This window comes from Dasypus novemcinctus, chromosome 6 (assembly GCF_030445035.2).
Source record: "Dasypus novemcinctus isolate mDasNov1 chromosome 6, mDasNov1.1.hap2, whole genome shotgun sequence".
Taxonomy (NCBI): domain Eukaryota; kingdom Metazoa; phylum Chordata; class Mammalia; order Cingulata; family Dasypodidae; genus Dasypus; species Dasypus novemcinctus.
The window spans coordinates 35,520,373-35,547,485 of NC_080678.1; the positions used below are offsets into that span (position 1 = coordinate 35,520,373).

Sequence of the window (27,113 nt, forward strand, 5' to 3'; positions counted from 1 at the left end):
GAGGGAACTGGACGTCCTCCTTTCCTCAATTCTCTTGACTCCCTACCTCTCCCAAAGCCTCTCCGCTGCATTATTAGGGTACAGAGAGGAAGAACAAAGAGGACTGGAAAGCAAGGTAATGGCAAAAGACAACCTAGAGGAGAAAATGATTGAGAGATGACTGAAGAAGCCAAATCTAAGCAGCTTTATTGTACCCCTAAGTACATCAGTGCATCAAACGCAGTGTCCATCCACAAAAGTGCAGTCAGAGAAAGCAGCTAAGACGTGTGGTGGCAGAGGGAGAGAAGGACCTGCAATCCTTGAGAAGCAGGACTAGAAGAGTCTTTTGGCAATATGGCTCCTGTTCCAGAATTAGGCTTATAATCACAGAAAGAACAGTCTAGGATCTTGGACTAGGGCCCAAATATAGGTAGAATCAGGCTATTCCCATGGGCTGTGGTCCCTCCACTCCTATCTCATAGCCTAAGACAGTTTCTAGCAAAAGGTAGTACACCCTTACACCTAACCGAGCCACCCTTGAGACTAATGGCACACGAGCAGTTCTATTTTAAAAAGGCCAACGTTTCCTCTCTTGGTTCTGTTCAGCACCATCCCTCACATCCAAAGTGTGTTCAAAGTGAGAACAGCAGTCAACTCGGCCCCAGCCCCTGGGGTTACAGAGAGATATGGACCTGGAAACAGGAAGTCAGCAGCAGGAAGACGGTAAGGTCAGGCTCACAACCAGAGAAGGGGAAAAACAAAAGATGGATAGAGCAGAGGTAGAGTTGAAAGTAACCAACTCGTTCAGCCTCTCGGAAGCCTCTTTTTAAAAAATTTATATTTACACTTTATATACATGGAATCATACAGTATGTTACACAATTTATTTAGTTCATAGTAGTGCAATCCTACAGTCAGAAGCCTCTGAAACAGAATATCCGTGGGGGAGAAGATCTCAGGCTCCAGGTCCTGTCAGAGTACAGTTATAAGGAAAGTGAAGAAATGGCTCTAGAACCTGCCTCGGGGACTGAAAGAGGCAGGCCAGGCCTAAAAGGGAAGGAAGCAGGCACTCAGCTGGTTTGGAGCAAAACCTACGACACCACATACCAGCAGCAAGGGAAGAGGGTTGGGAAAACAAACAGAATTTATTCCAAAATTCCCCCTTTATGCAGGGGAGGAGGTAAGTAACAGCGGAGTAGAAGTAACCTCTTGGCAGGAGGCCGCCTGGTTTAAACTAGGTTCTGAGCAATGGTGAGGACAGCTTCATGAAGCTGGACACCTCGCTGAAGCTGCTGCAGCCCCCCACCTGGGCATGCACAGCGAGACCCTCAAAACTTCCTGCATCCACACATCGGGTGACCTCATGGAGCCCAGCCAGGACATGAGGTGAGAGCTGTGGAGGCATCGAAATTTAGGAAGGAAATCCACCCAGCCTGTACCCTGAAGGCATGCAAAGAACAGAAGAGGACTCAAGTTTTGGAGTTCAGTCCAGGCAAGAAGTGTGTATTTGCAGGGACTCTAGGTCAGTGAGGCCTATGGGAAGAGAAAATACTAGGCTCTCTAGAACCACGGGTGATGGCTAAGAAGGGCAGGAGGCAGAGGAAGCACTGCTTCCTTTCTCTCTTCCCAGAGCATCACATATAGACATTCCATGCTCCCATTTTGTCTTCAGCAGGGAGGGAAATGGATTCTGACCCCATCCCTAAGCCTAACCCCACACAGGGCTGTAAAGAATCACAGGATATTGGAGGTAGCAGGGCTTAATGCTACTTCCAGCACTTCACAGAGGAAGAAAGGGAGGCCCAAAGAGGGTAAGTCTCTTGCTCAAGCTGACACAGCTAGTGAATGAATGGCAGGTTTCCTGACTCCTGGTTTCACCCTCCTTCCAATACACCCTGGTGCCTTTCCAAGAATAAGTCTCAATGCTGTTGGGTCCTGCTACCAAGAAGGTGGACTTCAGTCCAGATTTGAAATCCCTCCCCTACTCTTCATGGACACCAAATAGTCCAAGATATAGAGGAAGCACATCTAAGGAGGGTGATGACACGGAATTGGTCCACAGCTGAGGGGGTCCTGGAACTAGCTAGGTGTGAGGAGGGCACTGTGGGGGAAGGCTGAGACTCACTGAGTCAGTCGCAGACAAGGAGCAGCGCTGTAAAAGTGCCTCAGATCTGGTCTTCAAGGTTGCTGCTCTGGGGGCAGCTCCTTCCTGCCTATCCTTTCAGATGGCAGTTGTTGAAGTTGCTGATGAAGGAAGCAAGCTGTCCTTCTCATGGCTTCCCTAAGGACTAGTCCTCAGTGACTTGGCCACACTACTCCCACTACAGCAGAGCAGAGGTTGGGAGAGAAGCACCCTCCCCTTCTCTTAAGTTAAGATACCTGGTACCCACTTCCAGTCTCCTTCAGCTCAGAGACTGCCTCAGCCTTGAGGAATAAGGCCCATCTGCCATACTCCCCACTTTCCTCCACCTAAAGAGGGCTGGAAAGTTTCCCAGGAGAGGGGGACACTCTGTCCCTGTCACCTGCAGGCTGAGATCTTCTGGAGCCCCAGAGGGAACACGATCCATAACGGGGACAAGGAACTGGGAGGAAAGGACTCCTTGGTTTAGGGGCGAGGCTCATACCTGGAGTAGTAATTGTTGCGGGGAGCATACATGTCTCTGGTAGCTAAAGGCAGAGCAAGAAAGGAACATACATTTAAGCTGAGAAACTCCTTAGGCCCTGGTTTGAGGGTGTAGCAGAAATTATGAGTGAACAAGAATAGTGAGTGGGGAACTGGCACATGGGAGAACTAGTGTATTGCATGTAAGGGGTAAAGAGGAGGGGGGTTAGGGCATAAGGGGTAAGCAGGAAAGAGAGAGGACAGGGTATGCCTGAGAATGGGAAGGAACTAGGTGTGGGTCATTGGTGGATATATGCATGCAGGTGGGGGATGCATTGACCTTTTTCCTCTGATGGTCTTCTGGGGGCTGGAGCATCTTTCCAGGAATCTTGAGGCTCTGTATAGTAAAAAGACAGAGTCTTTGGGGAAATAGTCAGGAATATCGGAAATTTTTGGCCTGAAAGCCAGCAAAATTATTCTATCTGGAGTCCACTATACCTCCCTCTATAGACCAGCCACACTCCCAGTTGGCATTCTCCAACCTAAGTGGCCCTAGTTCATTGGCTTGAGGAAAGAATTCTAAGTTATAGTGGGGAGGGGAGGAGAGGGAGGAAATAGCCTAGAGGGGGGAAGCCATGGAAGGAAGACTGACCTGGTGAGAAGCCAGGATGCCAGTGATCAGGAGGGTGCTAGAGCATGGAGCACATGGCCCTCCTGGAGAGTATGCTATAGGGAAGCTGATAGGACAGGCTGGGACCTGGGAGTATCACAGGAAGCACACAGAACAGTTGTGGAGTCTCAGGCAGGGAGGCAGAGCCAGGCTGCATGATTTCAGAGAGTGTCATGGGGCAGGGGGAGGGGTAGACCAGGAAAAGGCCATATTCCAGAGATTCCATGGGGTTAGGAGCTTGAGTCCTCTGCCTTCCTAACTGCTGCGGCTGAGACACAGCTGAAGTGGAACAGAAACAGAGTATTTGCCACCTAACTTCAATTTGGGAGAAATCCAGAGCACCTCAGGGAGAAAGAGGGCAGCAAATTTTAAAAATCCAAACTAATAATAATAATAAATGATTAATACATGTATATGATAATCTACCATTTACAAAGTACTTTTAGCCATATTCCTTATTTGCTCCTCAAAACAATCCTGTGGGGCCGAAATAACCAACAGAAGAATTACTTGAATTTTACAAAAGAAACAGAGTAGCTAAGTATATTGCCCACAGGTACAAAGCCAATAAGTATTAGTGCTGGAAATTCAGACTTCAATTCCAACTGCCTCTCTCTAGACATATATACTGCCTCCCAAGTCCCTCCTAGCCATGCCAATTGTTTTCCGGAGACCTCTATGCTCTGTCCAGACAGACCTTCACTTATTCACTCACCAGTCCTAACCCCAGGACCCAGGGGCAAAGGTTGGAGTGCCTGGGACCTAGGTGCCCTATAATCACTTATATTCTGGGTTCTGGAACCCTTATTAGGACTAGGATGGGAAGGTATCAAGGGCATCACTGGAGATGACTGAGGTGTGAAAACCCTTGACCTTGGAGATAGAGTTGGGACCTGTGGGGGGATGGTGGCAGAGATTGTTCTTGGATGGGAAAATAAAGGAAATTAGTTGAGAACAGAAAAACAATCAAGAAAAGTAATGAAACAAAAAGTTGGTTCTTCAAAAAAATCAGTAAAATTGATAAATCTCTAGAAAGACTGACAAAGATATATAGGGAAAAGACCCAAAGTATCAATATTAGGAATGTTTATCAAAGGATCCTGCAGCCACAAAGAATATAATAAAGAGTAAAACACACAAGTCTATGTTCATAAATTCAATAACTTAGAAGAAATGGACCAATTTCTCAAAAACCAAAAGGCTATCAAAACTCAACCAAGAAAAAATAGATAACCTGAATAACCATATAACTATGAAAGAAATCAAATTTCCAATTAAAAACTCCCCCCCGGCCCAAGAAATTTCCAGGCCCTGATGGTTTCAGAGAATTTTACCTAATAAAGAAGAATCAACACCAATTTTACACATTCTTCCAGAAAATAGATGAGAGAATATTTCCTAACTCATTTTATGAGACCAGCATAATTACTCTGATACCAAATACAAAAGCAGCACAAAATAAAACTATAGACCAATATCTCTCATTAACAAAAATCTTCAACAAAGTTTTAGCAAATCGAATCCAACAATGTAAATAAAAATAATATACCACAATCAAGTGGGATTTATTCCAGGTCCTGCAAGTCTGGTTCAAAATTTGAAAATCAATGTGCTCCACCTTATTAGTCAGTCAAAGGCGTGCTGATGCAAATCACCAGAAATCTGTTGGCTTCTGTAAAGGGTATTTATTTGGGGCAAAAGCTTACAGTTACAAAGCCCTATAGAGTCCAACTCAAGTTTGCCCTCTCACCAAAGTCAGTAGCTCTGTGTTGAAGCAAGATGGTTGCTGATCTCTGCCTGTCTCTCCTTGTGGGCTTCCTCTTCCTCTTAAAGCTCCATGTGGCCAAGTTCTTCCCAACCTCCGCTGTAAGCTGGCATAGGGTTTGTCTCTCAGGGCTGCTCAGCTGCTCAGCTGCTCTGTTCTCTTCAGCAGACAAGGGTCAGGCAAATGGCTCATTTCTCCTCCTGTGGCTCCAGGATCAAAACTGATAGAGTTCTCTCCTCTGGCATCTATGAAGTTTCTCTCTTTCATGTGTCTTCTTGAGTGAGTGTCCATTTATATCAGCCCACCAAGGGGGTGGGACTCAATCCTGAGTCACACCCTATACATGTGGTTAAATCAAAATCCTAATCTTAACAGGTAATTAATCAAAAGACATCTCAAGTGAATCTAATACAATCAAAGAGGTTCACACCCAGAGGAATAGACCAGTTTACAAACATAATCCTTCTCCTTTTGGGGGGATTCATAAATAATATCAAACTGCAACATCCACCAAATCAACAGGCTAAAGAAGAAAAATCATATGATGATATCAATTAATGCAGAAAGAGCATCCAACAAAATTCAATACCCATTAATGATAAAAACTAAAACCTCAGTACACTAGGAATAGAACAAAACTTTTTCAGCCTCATAAAGAGCATTTACCAAAAACCTACAGTTGACCCCATACTTAATGGTGAAAGATTGAATGTCTTCCCTCTAAGATCAGGAATAGACAAGGATGTTTGTTTTCACTATGTTTATTTAACACAGTACTGAAAGTCCTAGTCACTGTAATAAGGCATGAAAAAGAAATTAAAGGCATACGATTTGGAAACAAAGAAATAAAACTGTCTCTATTTACAGACAACATGATTTTTTATATAGAAAACTCCAAAGAATTGAAAAAAAAAAAACAAACACAAACTCCTAGAACTAATAGGTGAGTTCAAGAAGGTTACAGGATACCAGATGAACATACAGAGCCAATTGCATTTCTATGTATTGACATGTGGAAACCATAATAAAAAACACAATACCATTTTATTTAAAATTGCACCAGAGCAAATGAAATACTTAGGTATGAATCTGACAAAACAACTACAGGATCTATATGAGGATGAAAATTATAAAATACTGATGGAGGATATCAAAGAAGACCTAAACACTTGAAAAGACATAACATGTTCATGGATTGGAAGACTCAACATAGTAATGATGTCAGTTCTCCCTAAATTCATTTATTTTTATTTTTTATTTTTTGACTTTTTAAAAAGGGTATTTATTTGGCATAGAAGCTTATAGTTACCAGGCCATATAGCATAACTTACTTCCCTCACCAAAGTCTGCTGCCATGTGTTGGAGCAAGATGGCTGCCAACATCTGCAGTGGTTCAACTTTCTTTTTCCTCTTTTTTTTTTTTTTTCAATAAATAGATCACACAAAATATTACATTAAAAAACATAGGAGGTTCCCATATACCCCACTCCCCACCACACCCTGCGCCTCCCACATCAACATCCCCTTTCATCAGTGAGGCACATTCATTGGATTTGGTGAATACACCCTGGAGCACTGCCACATGGCATGGACCATAGTTTACACTGTAGTTCACGCTCTCCCTAAATCAATTTATAGTTTTAAAGCATTCTTATAAAAATATCAGTAAATGTATTTGTAGACATAAATGAGCTTACTCTAAAATTTACATGGAAAGGGAAAGGTCCTAGAATAGCCCAAACAATTTTTAAAAAGAACAAAGTGAGATTACTTTCCCCCATGTTAAGACTTACTTATAGGGAAGTGAATGTGGCTCAAGCGATTGGCCTCCCATCTACTATATGGGAGGTCCAAGTGTGATTCCCAGGGCCTCCTGGTGAAGGCAAACTGGTGTACATGGCAAGCTGGCCCGAGCGGAGTGCTGGCCCATCCAGGAGTGCTGGCCAGTGCAGCAAGCTGGCCTGAGCAGAGACCTGGTGCAGCAGAGTGGAAAGCTGGCACAGCAAGATGATGCAACAAAAAGAGAAACAGGAGAAACAATAAGAGATGCAGCAGACTAAGGAGCTGAGGTGGCTCAAGAAACTGAGCACTTCTCTCCCACACCAGGAGTTCCCAAGATCAGTTCCTGGTGCAGCCTAAAAAAGAAGTCAAGCAGACACAGAAGAACACACAGCAAATGGACACAGAGAGTTGACAACGAGGGGTGGGGGTGGGGGGTAATAAATAAATTAATTCATTAATTAATCTTTAAAGAAAAAAACACTTCCTTATAGCTGTAATAATCAAGACAGTGTGGTAATAGAGGAGGGAGAGATATCCAGAAATAGATCCATACAAATATAGCCAATTAATTTTTGAAAAGGAGCTAAGTGAATTAAATAGAGAAGGGATAGCCTTTTCATAAATGGTAATGCAACACCTGGGTATTCTCCATCAACAACAAAAAGAACCTCAACCCCAAATTCACATCTTATACAAAAATTAACTCAAAATGGAACATGAACTTAAATGTAAAACATGAAACTGTAAAACCTCTAGAAAAAAACATAGGAGAGAATTTTCAGGACCTATGACTAGGCAAAGAGTTCTTAGACCTGACACCAAAAATATGAGCCATAACAGGAAAAAATTATAAATTGGACTTCATAAGTTAAATACTTCTGCTCCCTGTTAAAAGCATGAAAAATACAAATTACAGATTGGGAGAAAATATTTGCAAATCACATATCCAAAAAAGGCTTTGTATCTAGAATATATAAATAACTCTCAAAACTCAACATTTATTTTATTTTATTTTTCAGGAGGTACCAGGGATTGAACCTGGGACCTCATACATGGGAAGCAGGCATTCAACCACTGAGCTACATCTACTCCCAAAACTCAACATTAAAAAATAATAATAATCCAACTACAAAATGGGCAAAAGACACAGTCATTGCACTGAAGAGGATATACAGATGGAAAATAACCACATGAAAGATGTTCAACATCATTAGTCATCAGAAAGATTCAAATCATGATGAGATCTCATTACCCACCTATCAGAATGATTAATTTGAAAAATAGTGATAGCACCAAATGCTAGTGAGCATGCAGGATCATTCATACATTGCTGGTGGGAATGTAAAATGGTACAACCATTTTACAGATAGTTTGGCAGTTCTTTTCAAAACTAAAACTGGACTTACTGTACAACCCAGCAATTGTACTCTTGGGCATTTAACCCATGAAAATGAAGACTTACTTTTTCAATCAGGAGCTTGTACCCAAATGCTCATAGCAGCATAATTCATAATAGCCTCAAACTAGAAATCACCCAAATTCCTTCATAGGGTGAATGGTTAAACAAACTCTCATACATCCATACCATGGAATATTACTAAGCAATAAGAGGAACTATTGATACACACACAACTTGGATGAACCTCAAGGAATTTATGCTGAGTGAAAAAATGCCAGTCTCAAAAGGATACATATTGCATGGTTCCATTTATGTAACAATCATGAAATAACATAATTATGGAGTTGGAGAACAGATTGTGATTACTGGGGGTTGAGGATGGGAGGAGAATGGATGGGTGTGGCTATACAGAGGTCATACAAGAGTCTGCAATGGTACATGTGAGAAAGTTATGTAGAACACCACACACACAAATAAGTAGACATAAACCTGGTGAAATCTGAATAAACTCTGTGAAGTGTACTTATGCCAGTTTCTTGGTTTTGATATCATACTGTAGTTGTGTGGGATGTTGGCATGGTGGCTTGGGGGAAGGGTGTATGGGACTCCCCATACATTTCTTTGCCATCTCCTGGTAATTAATAATTATTTTAAAATAAAAGAAGGGAAGAAAAGGAAAGGAGAACTAAAGTGAGAGCTGAATGTGGGGTAGGATACATCATTGGAACATCTGCCTGATATCCTTACCTTCAAGTCTCCCTGGATTTTATTCCCCAGCCTCTCTAGTAGGCTCCTGGTCTTAACAGCACGGTGGCCAGGGTCCTGGGGATTATTCCCAATTCTTCCATTACTCTCTCCTCCCCCCGCCCCCCACACCTCCAAACTATAACCTATTTCTGTCAATTATACCTACTAAATACCTCAAATCTAGTCTCACTCTCTAACTGCTTTAGGTCATGTCATGTCCTCATTGTCTCTAGCTGGTATTATTGCAACAGCCTTCTAACTTCCTCCAGCCTTACCCATCCTAAACACCAAGCAAATCATGTCATTCCCCTGCATGAAACTATTCAACAGCTCATCACCACCCTCAGGATAAAGTCTAAGCTCTTGCCATAGAATGCCAGGTTCTTCAGGATCTAACTCCTACTTGTTTCTCCAGCTTCATTTACCCCCAGTCCATTGCTACAAACACCTGTTTTGCAGCCACATTTAAAGTACTAGTAGTTACTCAAATGGGTTTTGCTCATTCTCACTTCAATGTCTTTATACATGGCGCTCCCTCTCTGAAATAGCCATCATCTACCCCTTCCTTTCCTAAGTAACTTGTAATCTTCAAGACACAGCTCAAACATCATACTCATTCTGAAACAGTGCTTGAATATTGTCCCCCACATATTCTTTTTATCGATTCATTTGTTGATGGACATTTGGGTTGCTTTTGCCTTTTGGCTATAATGAATAATGCTGCTAAAAACATTGTACAAATGTTCAAGTCCCTGTTCTCAATTTTTTTTATATATATACCTCGAAGTGGGATTTCCAAGTTATGTAATTCCATGCATAACTACTTTTTTCTTTTAAATTTTTAATTAAAAATTTCCCCCTAAACATCCCCTTCCCCCTTCCCTTATCCCCTGGAAACCTCCAATCTACTTCTTTTTTTGTTTGGTTTGGTTTTTATTTCACCAATCTACTTCTGATCCCTGAGAATTTGCTTTTTGTAGTCATCTCTTATAAATAATATCACACAATATTTGTCCTTATGGGCCACTTATTTCATCAAGCATAATGTTTTCAAGGTTCTTCCATGTTACAGCATGTCTCATAACTCCATTCTTTCCTTAGCCTAATAATATTCCAGACCAACTCCTAGTTGACATTGCTTGTGTGTGTATACCACATTTTGTCTATCCATTCATTTATTGATGGACACCTGGGATATTTCCACCTTCTGGCTATTGTGAATAATGCTGCTATAAACATTGGTATACAAGTATTTGTTTAAGAATGTGTATTCTACTATTGTTTGAGGCACTGTAGTTATTTTTCACATATCTATCTTTCCATTAGACTATGAACTATTTGAAGATAAGGATTATGGTTTGTATACCTTTATGTTTTAAGAGCCTAGTAGTTCAATAACTAGTTATTAGAAAAATAACTGAATCTATGCTCTATGAGACCAGGAATTTTCACCAATTTTGTTCACAAATATATTCCAAGGGCTTAAAATCATGCCAATAGGTATTTTTGAATGAATGAACTAATGAACAAACAAATAAGGTTTTACCTAGTGAGAAGGCTAGAATCCCAATCTGTAAGATGAGGTCTCGGGAAACGGAGTTGGCCCAGTGGTTAGGGCGTCCACCTACCACATGGGAGGTCCAAGGTTCAAACCCCAGGCTTCCTTGACCCTCATGGAGCTGGCCCACACGCAGTGCTGATGCATGCAAGGAGTGCTGTGCCATGCAGGGGTGTCCCCCGCGTAGGAGAGCCCAATGCACAAGGAGTACGCCTCTGTAAGGGAGCTGCCCAACGCAAAAGAAAGTGCAGCCTGCCCAAGAATGACGCCCACACACGGAGAGTTGACACAAGATGACGCAACAAAAAGAGACACAGATTCCCGGTGCCCCTGATAAGGATAGAAGCGGTCAGGTAGAGAACACACAGTGAATGGACACAGAGAGCAGACAACTCTGGGGTGGTGAGGGGGGAGGGGAGAGAAATAAATAAATAAATAAATAAATAAGATGAGTCTCTTTAGATGGAGGGTAACTCCCACAACAACCCAGGGAAAGGAGACTGTTGGCCCAAGACACCAGAACCCAGAGCATGAAAAAGTTGATCTCTCAGCTGCTGAACTGGTGGCTATAAGAATTGTTAAAAGGAAGAACTACATTAAGTAAAATTTAACAAGCACAACACCATCCCGTACAAGCTCAACCCATAGAGCAATACAACTTCAGCTGACCCTCTACACTCTAGCCCCCTTAGGGGACTCAAGTTTGCTAAATCCTGCCAAGCTCTTGGACACCTCTTTCCTCACTGTTCTTTCTGCCTAGAACACGGAACATCTGCTGGTAAGCGACTTCTCTCTGAAGGTCCAGCTTAACAGTTTTAACTACGGGAGAGCCTTCCCTGACTCATTCAGGCAAAATCGGGTCCTTCCCTTGTGTCCTACAGTGCTTTGTACAGGCTTCCATTATGCTCTATTAGTTACTGACATCTGATCGTCCCCCAATAGATTATGAGCTGCTTGAGGGCCTAGATTTTATGCATCCTGGAAGTTCAGCATTTAGCACAGTGCCAGACACGTGGTGGTGCTCTGCCAGTGTTAGCTGACTGAATGAAATGGTTTGCTCTCTCCACATGGCCCCCACTCACCTGAGCACAATTACTGGGTAGGTAGCCCATGGCCATGGCCCAGCTGCCCTGGTTTGCCAAGCGACTGGCATACTGAGTGACCCTGGAGGCAGTGGCAGGGCCTGGGCTCACTCTACCAAGACCCTGGAATAGCTCCAAGCTCCTCTTGAGGACCATCGCCTCCTCCATCAGGTCCCATTAGGACAAGGATGAAGGCGTCAGCCCTCTTTAAAGTATATGTGCTCTCTAAGCCCAGGCAGCCCACCCAGGGATTTCCCATTACAGGCAGAGATGAGGGCAGCATTTTCAGTCATACCCGGTGAAGGCAGCAGGAATGATATATAAGAGACATTCCAATTAGAGAAGGGTCACTTGACCTCATCTCACAAGCTATTTGGATTAGGCTCAACTGGACCCATCTGGGTCTTAAACTCTCGTACATCTCTGCCTCCTTTTTGCTTTCTTTACTGTCTCTGTTAGTACTTCGCCAATTACAGACTTTTATACTACTGTTTCACGTGTGGCTTTCATCTCCCCATGAAATCTATGACCCCTGCCTTCTCTGGTCATCTGCAGAACGCTTGGTACAGGTTAGAGCCACAAAACTTTTCATACCTGCTCATAAGAAAGCCAGGCTCATAATTATCCAAATATAGAATTAACTTGTATAACCAACATGAGAGGAGAAAAAATTATGAAGTTTAATATCTCAGCCGCTGCTGCTCAGTCTCCCTTGACTTGGCAGAAGGTCCCAGATGTTGAGGGACCTTCTCTCCTCTCCAATATACTGGCTCCAGCCTGGGTGCCCAGAGGATTTGCCTCTGCTATCCTTGCACATGCCCACCACTAGCCTCTTCCAAGGGCCTGGTAGAGAGTGACTGCTACCCTGCAGAGCCATGGGGGAGGGAGCCTGGTGGCATTTTGCCCAGCATTCCAAAAGCCATTCCCACTCTCTGAGCACACATAAAACAATGTGGTTTTTGAGGTTAGTGCCCTGCCACCCTCCTGCTCCATGTGAGTTCCCAGCATGACTACAGAGAGATGGAAACTTCATTAATGGCAAATCCTCCCTTTGCTCTTCCTCCTTCTCTGGTTGGAAATAGGTAAGGACTTTGAGTTTGGGGACAACACTGAGGTTAACCCCACTCAACACTAAAGGGCAAAGCCCCTGCATCAAGTTATGACTAGAAATAATAGAATGCAACAATTAATGATCCCTACTGAAACTTTAGGGGCATGCACTATAGTCCCTGCCTCCTGGCTGAGCCAGATATGGGCCCTAACACCACGGTCTGACCTCCCAGAGCTCAGGCTGCCCCTCTGCCTCCTCCCTCGGTGTATCCATTGACTAAGGAGGGTAGACCACTCCATCTGAAAGCCTAAGGCCACACCTACCACAGAGCTCAGCTACCGAGCATGTCAGTAGCAAGGCCAGTGCCCCCCTCCAGTTCTGCAAGCTACAGGCATACACCACAACCTTCCAGTTCTTCTGCACAGCACAGTCTAGAAACTGTAATAAGCAGAGAAGGAAGGAGGCCATTAGCCATTCATCCAGGACAGGCAGCAGAAGTTATGCACAGGGATGTGCAGAAAAGCTGCTTGTGAGCAGCTTCCTGTTAGAGAACTCAGTAGGGGCCGGGGGTGAGGTAGGAATGGTAAGAATAGGTAAAGAGAGACACAAGCAGATACTCTAAACACCAGGCTCCAGGTGCGGGCATCTGCCTGACAAGGTCCAAGTAATCCCCTCCCTTTCTCTCCTGCATGATGAACAGGTACTGAGGGAATTCTGGTTTTCTGCTTGGCCAAGTACAGCTCCTGGGTTTGCTTCGGCAGATCGGCGCCGCCAGCCTGGGCCAGGATAATAGCATCGGCAGGGCTCTTTCCTTAGACACAGCTCCACAGCAGGGCCCAGGTCCCCAGCAGGAGAGCCTGGCTCAGCGTCCATCCCTGCCTGCAGGCAGAGGCATTCCCTCCACATTAGCCTTCCCCCAGGTCTTTTTCTGTCCCCTTCAGGGGGCCCGCAGCACATCCCCCATAACCTCTACATCACTCAGCCTCCCTTATCCCAAAATAAAGCTTCCAACCTTCATTCCTCATCAACAAAATGTAATGGGGTGTAGCAGTTTGATATTGTTTATGAATTCCGAAAAGAGATATTGGATTATGTTTATAAACTGATCTGTTCCTTGGAGCATGTTAGATTGGATTGGATTCAGAGGTTTCACTTTTACTTGATTAAATAATGATTAAGGCTTTGATTGGGCCACGTCAGTAGGATGAAACTACATGGCAAAGGAGTTTTGATGCTTGAGTTTAGTGCTGAATCCCCGGGAAATAAATATACAGAGAAGCAGACACGTGAGGAAAGAGAGAAGATTCCACTAGACATGGCAGAGGCCCCAGGAAGAGAAACAAGCTGTTTGCCTGATATTTACAGCTGGCCTTGTGGCGCAAGCAGAACAGCTAAGCCCAGAGAGAAATAAGCTCCAGGAGAGAGACAAGACTTATCCCAGCCCAGAGCTGATTTTGGAAGAAGCTGGGACCAGGGAGCCTTAAGAGGAAGAGGAAGCCTGAACCCTTGCAGACATCGGCAGCCATCTTGCACCAACACGTGGCAATAGATGTTGCTGAGAGAAATAACTTACGCTTTATGGCCTGGTAACTGTAAGCTTCTACTCCAAATAAATACCCTTTATAAAAGCTAGCAGATTTCTGGTATTTTGCATCAGCACCCCTTTGGCTAACTAATACATGGGTACCCTAGGGGTGCCCAGGGCTAGTGGCAACTCTCTAAGGGCAGAACACAAGACCAAGGAAGGGCCTCATATGGCAGGATTACAGGGGTGACATGTGCTTTCTTTGCAAGGGCAAGGTCTCAGGCCTTTAACAAAAGACAGAAAGGATAGCTAAGTCTCCTATGAAAATCTATAACCAGAGAGAGCTCTAACTACTAAGAGACCCACCCAGCATTTGAGATCATGGGAAGGAGGGAGGAGATAGGGCATCTGCAAGGAATATCCTCAAATCCATGAACTCTGAGTCTACCTACTCCCAAACACAGGGGGACTTTCCCCCAGGATCAGGGAACCTTCTGTGGTAGGGATCTCCCAGGGAGTCATGTTCTAATGGACCAACTCATCAAAGGAGGCTGAGGAGGCATAGACTTTCTCTGTGGTGTATTTGGAGGCCTCTCCAGGAAGGACAGAGGTATCTACTTAGGAACTGAACCAGAAGACAGACAGATAGCTGGCTTAGTGGCGATCTTTGGGAGCCCTACTATTGAGTCCTTAATGGATAGAGCTAAAGGAATAATTAGGCCAAGTTTGGGAAGTTAGTTCATGATTAAGACACAATTCTACCCCCAGCCCAAAAGCTTATGAAATCTTTGTCTCATTTTGGTTCCAAGGGAAACTGAGGAATTTGAAGGCTTCCACAAAAGCTGAGTGCTTACTGAGAGCAAAGCACAGGACCAAAAGGGAAAGCTTCCCCAAAGGCAGGTCTCCTGTGCTACCCTAGGTCTGTCTGGCTGGGCCCTACCACACCTGACTGCAGGTGTGTTGTATATTACTGTTGAGGTCATCTCCTTTGGGCTGAGGACTCTTACTCAGCCCCAAATCACTCTTCAGCCATGCAACCATATGCAGGGAGAGATCTTTGAGGACCGTCCTTCCCGGCATCATGCTCTCTTCCCACCTCTGTAGCCCACCAAATGGACTGACTAAGATCCTTGAGCTATTTTCCAGAGAAAAAGCTCAACCCTGAAGGCCACATTCTTAAATGTGCATTAATTATTTTCTGCACCAAGTACATGTTTCTGATGTGAAAAGCAACTTACTGTCTTCTGAAGCTCATCTTTACAGTATCCTAATAGCTTTAGGAATTTCATCCTGGAGTCTTGATCTGAGGTCATCTAAGGAACCAAAGAACACTGCAAATGAATGAATGTGAATGACCCTCCCCCTGTATCAAGCTGTGCAACTGTTCTAGTGTTACCCTGCACCTTCGAATACAGTTCTTTGTATTACCCGAAGTGACCCTGCTGAGACCAACATCATCGCTCCTTTTTCCTTCCCAAATTCGATTTACTTTTGGGCTGTGGGCAAAGTGTTAACAAAACCCTTTCCCCCTTTGCATGAGAAGTCATTTGACGTCTTCATGCTGATACCTTGATAAGAATAAAATGTCAACTGTATTTCCAAGCAACGTTGGTTGATGTTGGTAAATTGCATGTGACCTGGGAGGAACTAGAAATAATCTATAAATAATTGATAGAGACACTATGCTTTGGGCATCCCTCATTGCAATGACTCTTGTACCTGGACATATCCTTTGGAGGGACTCTGGAGGCGATGCTTATGGTGGTGCTACAAGAGATACTGGCTCTTGTGGAACACGAAGCTTCTTAGCCAGGACAACTTACACACCTGCCTGATGGGCATCGCATCTCCTTGCACTTGAGCTGTCTTTGGGGGAGCTGAAGATGCAGAACTCTTGGATGGCTTTGTGACCTGAAGCATGGACTGCCTGCTGCTGCCCTGCTGACAAGCTGTGTTTCCTGTCGCATATCCTTCTGAGGAGTCTGGTACCAATTGTAGCCTAGGGTAGTCTTGTGGGTCTAAATGTCTGGTTGAGAAAAGCCCTGGTGGAGGTTATATGGATATAGTAAAGAGAGCTGGCATACCCACTCACAGTCCCTGATACTGAGGGCCAAACCTTCCCGTGACCCTCCCTAATCTGGGTTAGCTGTTCTGGCCCCTTCATATATCCCACAGTGAATGCTGAACTCTGACTATACTCTTTTTCATAGTCTCTCAGGACCCCCTCCTTCCTTTGGAAATGCTCATCCACACTCAGCTTCAGGAACCATCACAACAGACAGCTCTTGAGCAGCTTTTTAAACCAGACACCTTCTGTCCACCAGGCACCCATCTCCTTAGTTCAGCAGAGTAAAGCCTGAACTTCACTCCTTCCCCACCATTCCTGGAACTCTGACCTGGATCCTGCTTATAACACAAGCACAAATAGTTTTTTCTTCCTAGATCTTTCTCTAGTTTCACTCTATAGTTGATGATCTTTCTCAAATTACCTTTTCCTTCTCTGCTTCCTGGCATCTATTCTCATAAAGTTCTACTCCATCTGAAGAATAGACCATGCATTCTTCTAAAACCCCCAGGGACAGGCCCTGTCCTTTTATTGCACTCTTCTCCACAATCCCCAAGATTTGAATACTCCTCCCATTGCCTGTCTAGTCAGCTACTTCTCTTTCTTCCTTCAGAACTCTCCTCTCATTAGCTCATTTCCTTTGGCAGGTATAGCACTCCTCCAGGTGTCATAAGCAACCTGAAATGAATTAGAACTGGAATTGAATCCGTGTATCCAGAGTATGGTGGGACCTGAACGCCGAGTCCCTCCACAATGACTTGCTTTGGATTCTCAGAACCCAGAGCCTGCTCATGACCATGTGCCCTTCTACCATCCTCCTTCCCTTTCTTTCCCCTTCCGCCTCCTTTTCTTTCCTTTCTTTCTTCTTCCTTCCCATCTTCCTACCTGTCCTTTGGTATGACACCATGAAAAGTCCTCACCTTGGCTCTGGTACAGTATCTAGGATACCAGCAATAGAGCCAACAAAGGAAAACGACCTTGCAGTCCTCATCAGTCCCAGCTACAAAGGCCTCTAGGCCTCTGGTAAAGAGTGAAGATTTTTTAGACCAAGAGTGTAGGTGCTGTGTGGAAGAAAATCTAATAGGACTTGGAACCTTTGCAATCTGAGTCACAGTGTAGTTTTTTGTTTTTGTTTTAGGAGGTACTGGGGATTGAACCTGGGATTTCATACATGCAAAGGAGGTGCTCAACCATTGAGCTATTCCCACTCCCCAGACAATGTAGTTTTGAAGCCTTAGATAAAAGGTGGTGTGTCAGATCTGGATTCCAGGCTTTGGGGAAATACCTCTGAGCATCCAGCCTTTAGGCTTCTTAACTTCAGGAACCACCAGAGCATCTCTTCACCTTGCAGTGAAGCTTTCTGGATCTTATTCTGACAATAATTCAGGAGACTTCCTGATCCCAGGGCTTCCTGCAGCTCAGCAGACCACATCAGGAATTCAGAATCTGTGGTGACTTGACTGATGAAGACGAGGTGGAGGCAAGCCTGTGGCGCCTGGTGGGGAGGGATGCTGAGGAGGTTGAAAGTGATCAGCTTCCCCCCAAACAAAGAAGGGCAAATATAAACTTTCAAGGTGAAAACTAACACCAAGTCAAGATCTAAGGGAAGGCCAGCTATCGGTCAATCCCAGGAAAAGAAATCAGCAGTAAGAGAACTCCTGGGGCTGGACTAGGATCAGAATTGAGCATGGAATGCTCCCCCCACCCCCAATGCCAAAGCCACGTCTGCACTTTTAGCACTATCAGCTTAAAATGTCAGCACATGGCACTCATCTTCTCCACACCTGTCTTGGTACTACCATTTTCTAATCACCTGGGCTAAAAACCTTGCCAGTCTCACAGACTTTATACCCACAATAGCCAGGTGACATCAAAGTCTCATCTTTTCTTCTTGTTCAGTGTCTCTCATGTAGATCCCTTCTATTCCAGTCCCACTGCTAGCACACCTAGATTACTGGACTAGGTTGGTGGCTCTGGTTTTTTCCCTCCTCCAGTCTAAGCTTTGGACTGCCAGCCTCTCCTTCTTGCTACTCAAGAGCTTGTAATGACTACACAAGGCCACAGAAGAGAGCTTAAACTCCCCTGCCTCAAGTGCACAAAGTCCTCCAAAATCAGGGCTTGCATTTGCAAGCCACTCTCCCCGCTCATTTATGTGATCTTGCCATATCCCCAAAACACCTGGTTCATTCCTGCTTCTGTGCCTTTGCCCACCACAACACCCCCACCTTTGCACCAAATTAGATGTTTTATATGAATCACGTGGCACAAAATAGGTGCTTAATAAAGTTCCTTACTTCAGCAGTTCTCAGACTTGGCTGCACATTAAAACTACCTGGAAAGTTTTAAAAAATACACATACACTAATATCTAGGGCCTTTAGACCATACTCCAGACAATAAAATCAGAATCTCTGGAGACGGTACCAGTATTTTATTTTTCAGGCAGTACAGGAGATTGAACCCAGGACCTCAGACATGGGACTCAGGCATTCAAGCACTGAGCTACATCACTCCCAATGAGAGTTGTTTTTTTCATTTGTTTGTTTTAGGAGATACTGGGGATGGAACACAGAACCTCGTACATGGGAAGCAGTACCCATCTGAGCTACATCCGCTCCCTGGTACCAGTATTTTTAAAAAGTTCTCCAGGGAAGCGGACTTGGCCCAGTGGTTTGGGCATCCGTCTACCACATGGGAGGTCCGTGGTTCAAACCCCTGGCCTCCTTGACCCGTGTGGACCTGGCCCACACGCAGTGCTGATGCGCGCAAGGAGTGCTGTGCCACGTAGGGGTGTCCCCCTCGCACCCAGCGCGAAAGAAAGTGCAGCCTGCCCAGGAATGGTGCCGCACACACAGAAGAGCTGACACAGCAAGATGACGCAACTAAAAGAGACACAGATTCCCGTGCTGCTGACAACAACAGAAGTGGACAAAAAAGAACACGCAGCAAATGGACACAGAGAACAGACAACTGGGGGGGGGGGGGAGGGAAGGGGAGAGAAATAAATAAATAAATAAATCTTAAAAAAAAAATTCTCCAAATTATTCTAATGTGTAGCCATGGTTGAGAACTTTTGTTTTATTCCCTAACCGCTCACCAGTTCCCTTCCTAAGACCCACTTTCTTAATGAACTTTCCCACTCAGAATTCTTATTTGTTGTGATAGTAGCACAACGTTGTAACTGTAATTAACACTACTGAATTATATAGTTGAAAGTGGTTAAAATAGGACATTTTAGGTTATATATGTTAGCAGACTAAAAATTAAAAACAAACAGAACTCTACAACATAAAGAGTGAACCCTAACGTAAACTACAGAATATAATTAACAATATAATTATAACAATACTGGTTTATCATTTGTAACAAAGGTATCACACAAATGCAAAATGTCTCTATAAACCGACAACAGCTCTAACAAATTTAAAAGTTAAAAAAAATAAAATAAAGGAAAAACCTAAAACAGATTCGTGCTAAACAAAACCATCTTAATTTTTTGTGTAGCACTTTCTGCTTTTACAAACTACATAGCACACTCACACATATTCTCATTTGAGGTTCTTGTCAATTCACTAATATAAGCTGGACAGATATTTATTTCTATCCCCATTTTACAGATAAGAACACTGAAGTTCCAAGAGGTTAAGTGACTTGTCCTGTCCAAGATTACCCAGCTAATAAGTGACAGAGCTATTATAAAAGAGTTTAGGTCTCTTGACCTCTAGTTGAAGTTCTTCACCTCACTGCCTCTGGGTGTATTAGTGTTACCTCCCAAGAAAACTATTGGCTCTGAAAACAAGAACCCCTACTTTTATGCATCAGTTACAATTCAATCATTTATTTAAACATTATGCTAGGTGCTAAGGGTCTTGCTACTCAAAGTGTAGCCCTCAGACCAGCAACAAGGGCAACAACTGGGAACTTAGCCTGGACCTAATGAACCAGAATCTGAATTTTAATAAGATCCCTGGAAGATGTGTGTGCACACTGAAGTTTGAGAAGCACCGCTTAGGCAGGGGTTCTTAACCTTTTTTGTTCCACGGACCCCTTTGCCAGTCAGTTGAAAACCACAGACCCCTTCTCAAAATGTAGCAGCAGACAGTTTTATGACACTCAACATCAGATGTCAGAGAAAATGTAGATAATAAGTTGACCTTTTTCAATTCAAACCTGTGGACCCCTAGTTAAGAACCCTTGGCTTAGGGTATATAAAAGTAGACATTAACCTCCAGAAGTCTACTGTTCAGTAGGGTCTCCAGATATATATAGAAATAACTTCAGTGCAGTAAGAATGTATCATTACAAGAGTATAAATCTGTGGGATTATAGCAATGAGGTTAATTTTGACTAGGGTTAGAGAATGGCTTCTTGAAGGAAGTGGCAGAAACTTGAAAGGCTACATTAAAAGAATCAAAAAAGGTATTTAATCAAGGCCTTGAAAGGATTCACTGGGCAAAGGAGAAAAGCTGAAGGGTAGAGAATAGGCAGAAGCAGGAGAGTTGAGGACTTATTCTTTGAACAGAAAATGCCATTGGAGCATAAAGCACACGTAGGAATGAAGCAGGAATGATAACAGGAAAGATAAGTAGGGCCCTGTGGGCATTTGGCCTTGAGTCTACAAGGCAGGGGAGGGCCTCAAATTTTATGAGCAAGGGAGCAGCATGATGAAATCTACATTTTTTTCTTTCCTGCTTTGTATTACTACCAATCTAGACATATAGAGTTAGAGAAAAATCAGGTAGAATCTCAAGCTATTCTCCATAACCGAGAAGTCTAAAGCAATAAATTCCTTTTAGACAAGGCTGGCACAGCAGGGAAAGCATAGAATGGGTAAAGGCGTAGAAGAGACGGAAGCTAGAGTAATTCTCTGCTTGAGAAGTAATGTGGGACCTGATATAGGACAGAAGCAGTGGGAACAAATCTCCAATAGAACTTTGCTCTATACTGGGCACAGGGTAGGCTTCACACACACACACACATACCCTAAACACAGTACACTTACAGTGAATGAAATGCCTCTAATCCATTTGGTGGGCTTTTTCAGGGAAGATACTGGTGTTGCTTGGGCCACCTGCTCTGCTACCTGCAAAGGAGAAGAGGCTGACCTTTGTGCTGCTGAAAGAAGAGGAGATCTGGGGAGAAAAGGGAACCAGCATCACCAGTCTGAAGTGGGGACTTAGCCAGGAACTCCACCTACAAACTCCATTTTGAGAGGAACCCTTGAGACACACGATGTAGCCTAGGAAGCTGGACACTCATAGGCCAAAAATGGTGCTGGGGCTGGGAGTGAGGGTGTGACTCTCATGCAGCAGCATGACTCCTGGAGAGCCTACTGCACCCAGGTCTACAGTGGAGTGTGACACAAAACGGGTCGATGGGAGAGATGGAGAAAAGACAGTACATACTCCTGAAATAATGGTCAGAACATTGAGGTCCCATGTCACTGAAAAACTACAAGAACCATTCAAAAAGAAGATGAAGCCTTCCCTTGTCTTGTGGCAGTAACTGACATCCCCCCAGGAAGACGGGCACTGGAGCAAAGGTGTAGCCCTCCCAAACTTAAGGCCCCAGTCTCCCAGGCTCCAAAAGGGGCCACTTTTTCCTAGGCTGCATGTTTTTCTTCCCCCACCCCAACCCATAGAGAAGCCTCTTCTCCCCAGCATTCTCCACTAAGCTCTTCAAACCTTGTCAGTCTGTCTCATCTGCTGGACTTCCCAGCTCATACCCATTGCAAAGTACAAACTGATCCAGCCATTAAAGGAGGCAACAGAGAACAATGAAGTATCCCAAGGGCACCACTGCACATCAAAACACCAACTTCTCTGTGTGGGTAGCTTATACACCACCTAATAGGAAGGAACACAACCAGTAAGGACCACGCAGACCACAAAACCCAAAACACACAGCTGCAGTTGGGAATCCTCCACCATCCCACCTCCCATGCCAATGCTCTTGCAGAAGACCTAGCCTACCTCACTGCTCCCCTCTTTCCAGCACACAACCTGGTTGTCTTTGGCACGGCTGAGTAGCAGTTCAGGGTCAATCTGACTCCATGACACTGACAAGATCCTCTTGAAAAGGTGAGGAAAGAGAAACTAACATTTACTGAATGCCTAGTATGAGTAGGGTAACATATATCTTAGATAAATCTCAGCCCTTTAGAGTGGGTGGTCTGATTCCATCTTACAAATGTGAAAAATGAGGCTTTGAAAAGCTAGAGAACTTTCAGACAGTTGCATGGCCACAAAGCGGCACTGGTGGGAGTTGAACTCCAGAGCCTGTACACCATGCACTGAACCATTCTACCTCCCAGGGGTCATGCAGGATGGCCTGCTTCTTTTCTCTGATTGTAGAATAGGGACTGTGAATCAGTGTGAAGCAGACAAGCACCCATCTCTACGGATGAACCTTCTTCTACAGAGATTTAGCCTAAGTTAGTGAGTACCTACCCTAAAAAATCCCCAAGGTGGTGTAAAAGCAACATGGCCCTTTTGTTAGAAAGAACAGACTGGGGGTGGGGGTGGAGGTGAGAGTAGGGGTAGTTCTTCTGCTGTGAACCCAAAAGCTACAGCTTCAGGGGCAGTCCTGTTAGCAGAATAGACAGCTGTTTTTATTAGAGAGAGAGGAGGCAACTTCATCCTAAGAAAATGAGCATTACCTTGGACCAGAGCCTGGAGAGTTTCCCAGGTGGACTAAAGGCTGGCTTCAATATTTCTCGTGACCCTATACCCACTCCCATCTCTGGAAGGTGGATGGAATCTCAGGCTATTCTCAAAAACCCAGAGTAGGAAGGAACTCATCTCGTTTGGGGCCAGAGCTAGGGCTTGGTGACTGTGTGTTCACTGGGATGACTTTGAAGCAGGGAAGGATGTTGGATGGGGACTGAGATGTTACTTGCTGTGGGTCCCCACCACCTTCAGAGGTGAGGAGGCAAACTGCAAGTCCCATAATTGGATCACCAGGAGATGATGATCCCCTGAGCAGAGTACCAACTGGGTGGCTCTGTCTGGGTACCAGGCCAGGCCTGAGCAGTGCATCTGTGAACAAAGCCAATCCCAATGGGTGATGTAACCTTTTCTGCAGTTAGAATGCAACTACTCCAAGGGCAGATTTTGTGTCCTCTTCTATGTGACTGAGAATACCAGGGCCATTAGGGAATAAGTGATGACCATGAATACGTAAGGAAGGGAAGAAGCCTTCAGATCAGATCTGTTTAGCTTCTCTAAGCTTTCACTCTCATTAGCAAGTCTACTAAGGGGTTGAATACACATGGGCAGCAGCTGAAAGCAGAACGCTGGCCAGGGGAGCAGCAGCTCCACCTGCTAGGCTGAGAGAGAGGCCAGACCCCAAGGCTGTATTCCTGCCTCACTGCTCACCCTGTGGCTGTGATCACTGACTTTGATGATGGGATCACTCTTCCTGAGATCCTACACAACTGCCTTGCCACCGGGGTGAGCAGAAGACAGAAAGTATTGGACTTGCCGGTTCCAAGAGAATGCCTTGACATCCTCTGGAAGCTGCTGAGGAATATGGGGGGAGGGACAACTTGTCACCAACTGGAACAATCTGCTGCTCCACTCTCCCAGCCAACCACAGAGAGCTCAAGGATAGACACGGGGCTACCCAAACCTAGGTAGTTTCAGGGAGTTAGGAGTGAAATTTTCCAGGGAGGATCCTCTAGAATATTGGTATAGAAGATGAGGGAATGTAAGGCATACTTGGATTTTACCCTTATCCCAAGGTACTCTTTTTTTTTTTTAATTATTTATTTTTTATTATTATTTTTAATTACATTAAAAAATATATATGAGGTACCATTCAACCCCACCACCCCCGCCCTCCACTCCCCCCACAGCAACACTCTCTCCCATCATCATGACACATCCATTGCACCTGGTAAGTTCATCTCTGAGCATCACCGCACCCCATAGTCAATGGTCCACATCATAGCCCAGACTCTCTCACGTTCCATCCAGTGGGCCCTGGGGGGATCTACAGTGTCCCGTAATTGTCCGTGAAGCACTATCCAGGACAACTCCACGTCCCGAAAACGCCTCCACATCTCATCTCTTCCTCCCGTTCCCCACACCCAGCAGCCCCCATGGCTACCGTTCCCACACCCATTCCACATTTTCTCTGTGGACATTGGATTGGTTGTGTCCATTGCACCAAGGTACTCTTAAGGGGATAGAGGCACGATTTCAAAACAGCTTTCTTGCCAATGTCAAAGAGAGGAGGGAAATGAGGAACAGTGAAGGAGGAAAGGTAGATCCCCAAGATCCCCCAGAAAGAGTGAGGTAGAAAGAGAAATCATTGCTACGGTAAGGGCACAAGGCGTTATCAAATTCAGATATCCCTCCCTACACTGTAAGCATAAGGCAGGGAAAAGCCAGGAAGCAAAAAGATGGGCCCAGGTATAGACCATCAGACAGGCACACTCAGACAGAAGGCACAGCAGACCTCCCACTGCATGGGATAACCAGAGACCAGGCTGTCCTCCCCACACAAAGGATGCAGTTATATCTGGGTATCTCCCACCCACCCTCTATTCCCCCTCCCAACCCTACCATCTGGCTGGTAGCATCTTAGTCTGTGGAGCTTTACTGCCCTCCAGTGGCAATGCCTGAAATCTCCTGTGCACGGGCAGGCTACAGAATTCAAATTCAAGATTTTTTTGGGAAAGTCAGCTCTACACACACCGCCAGGAGCCTCCTCACATGTGACTTGGATCCTGGTGTCACTGACACACTCAGGTTATTGAGATCCCAAATAAATATTGCAGAATCATCGGCCCCTAAGGCCAGGAGTTTGCCTTGTGTGAAGAATAGGCTTTGAAAGCAGTCATCCTAGGAAGAGATGAGAGCAGGAAAGGGAGACCAGAGGCCCACATGTGGGGTTATTCAAAGCCTTCCCTGCAACAGCCAGGGAAGCAGTCAGAGTTAAGGACTGGAAGTCTTCAGTGAATGTATCCACTTAGATCTGTTACTCCATGGCTTGGCCACGTGTGACTAACTGGAATGCAGTACCTGGAAAGGATTAAAGTTGAGGGCTCTGGCAGACCCCATGTGCTTCTGTCTCTGGGCAATCACAGGCTCCTTCCCTGAAGACAGGATGTGGGTTGCATTGTATAGCATAAGCATGCCATTGTCCCCACCACCTGCAATAAATAACTCTGGAGCCTTCCAGAAGCTCATTGCCAAAGCTTCCCCAGTTCAATGTGTGAAACCTACAAAGAGGAGGAACTGTTGTCAGCACCAACTCAGGTCCACGTCAGTAAGCAGACATCAGCCTCTGCTATAAGACAGGCATCCCCACCTCTAGCCAGGGCCTGCCTAGTTCTTTCATTTCCTAGACACAGAACAGAGGGCTCCTCTGCACAGTCCTGCCCTTTCTCTGAAAGAATATTCCATTTCTGTTACACTGGAAACCTGGTGGCTACTGTAACTAAATTATATTTGGGGATACTTTTATGTTTTTAAAGTTAACAATATTGGAGTTATATAGACCAGGCTCCATGATAAATAAATCAAATAGATTACTTCACTTTATCCTCACAATTCAAATAGGCAGGTATAATGATAAGAACAACTAGTACTTATTGAGTATTTGCTATACACAGGCACTATTTTAAGTGCATTACGTGTACTAGCTGATTTAATATTCAACAAACCCATGAGGTAAACCTTATTATTATTTCCATTTTCAATAGAGAAAACTGAGTTACCAAACTTCTGTTCATACAGCTAGTAATTTTACATTTAGGAAGTGGCAGAGCCAAGGTTCAAAGTCAGGCCCATCTTATTCCAGTGCCTAAGCTCAACCACTGTATAATACTACCTCCTGCTTAGAGAAAGACCCTAATTCTTCTATAACAAGTGAAAAGCAGGTTCTCTAGGTCAACAATTGCTGTCCCCTCTTCCCTTTAAAACAGGAAAGAAGAAAAATACCCAAGGACCCAGTGACCTCCTCACCCCATGCCTCTCCCATGTGGCTGGTCCTCCGGCTTTCAGAGGATGCTTCTAACAAGGCACTGCCATCATCTTGCACAAAAGAGAAAGATTGACGCAGGGCTGCTTGCAGACACATATGCCTCAGGAAGATGAAATCCCTAAAGCCCAAAGGTGGTCTCTCTTCTACCTCACAGCTGCTAGCCAAAGACATTTTCACAGCCTTGCAGAGAAGCCAGATTTCACACCAAGCAGTGTCACAAGATCCCTAAGGTAAGTTGCTGGATCAAGAAGCAATGAAATGATCCCACACCCTGGGAACAGTCAGCAAAGAAATTGAGGGGAATGATAGGGCAGAGACCTGTTTGGCCAGTCATTAGAGCAGAGCCAGACTGTCAGAAGTGAAGAGTTGAGCACCAGTTCAGGCCAGGTCAGTGTCTGAAGCAAATGGCAGAGCTAACACAAATGGTAACTCTAAAGCTACTATCAGAAATGCTAGGTTTTTAAAGTTTGCATTAACCTTAATAAGGCAGAAGAATGGGTTCTATACTGGCTTGAGAGGCTGCCATGTCATCAATGGGTGAGGTTCAGCATGGGAAGAGAGCAGGTCAACACAACAGCTAGAGAAGTCCATAATAGTTCATACTGGAATCAAAGGAAGGTCTGGCCAATCATATGGAAAAGGCAGGCGAGTCTGCAGTAACCTCAGAATGGTCAGAACACATGACATACAGGGCAGAGTAAAAGGTAGATGAGCCCTCAAGGAGGGTCACAAAAGGGTTAGAGAAGCGAGCACAGTTATAATAATTTAGAGTGGGGAGATGCAGAGCACAGGGTGTGTCAAAATGATTTCCTTTCTGTTTGCATGTATAAAGTACATTCCTATTGTTAACCACTTCACTAGTGAGGATGAAGGCTGGTGCATGAATGCACCGTGACAGA

The 27,113-nt window shown here is 44.6% G+C and overlaps 1 protein-coding gene across 1 annotated transcript in view; it reads right to left on the reverse strand.

The window, feature by feature from the left end:
* Positions 1-1,213: 1,213 nt before the first annotated feature.
* Positions 1,214-27,113, reverse strand: part of SEC31B (SEC31 homolog B, COPII coat complex component) — a 37,506-nt gene continuing 11,606 nt past the window's right edge. Inside the window, 33 exon segments of the mRNA XM_058299486.1 lie at positions 1,214-1,372; positions 2,105-2,163; positions 2,166-2,223; positions 2,502-2,583; positions 2,585-2,646; positions 2,922-2,940; positions 2,942-3,000; positions 3,234-3,348; positions 3,350-3,530; positions 3,967-4,144; positions 10,491-10,532; positions 10,959-10,996; positions 10,999-11,068; positions 11,585-11,759; positions 12,451-12,511; positions 12,514-12,594; positions 12,959-13,073; positions 13,340-13,436; positions 13,438-13,492; positions 14,631-14,751; positions 15,106-15,215; positions 15,395-15,463; positions 15,589-15,599; positions 17,542-17,791; positions 21,223-21,324; positions 21,854-22,070; positions 22,197-22,293; positions 22,954-22,956; positions 23,119-23,261; positions 23,601-23,744; positions 24,942-25,040; positions 25,254-25,388; positions 25,390-25,450. Coding sequence (XP_058155469.1) covers positions 1,214-1,372; positions 2,105-2,163; positions 2,166-2,223; positions 2,502-2,583; positions 2,585-2,646; positions 2,922-2,940; positions 2,942-3,000; positions 3,234-3,348; positions 3,350-3,530; positions 3,967-4,144; positions 10,491-10,532; positions 10,959-10,996; positions 10,999-11,068; positions 11,585-11,759; positions 12,451-12,511; positions 12,514-12,594; positions 12,959-13,073; positions 13,340-13,436; positions 13,438-13,492; positions 14,631-14,751; positions 15,106-15,215; positions 15,395-15,463; positions 15,589-15,599; positions 17,542-17,791; positions 21,223-21,324; positions 21,854-22,070; positions 22,197-22,293; positions 22,954-22,956; positions 23,119-23,261; positions 23,601-23,744; positions 24,942-25,040; positions 25,254-25,388; positions 25,390-25,450 — 3,268 coding nt within the window.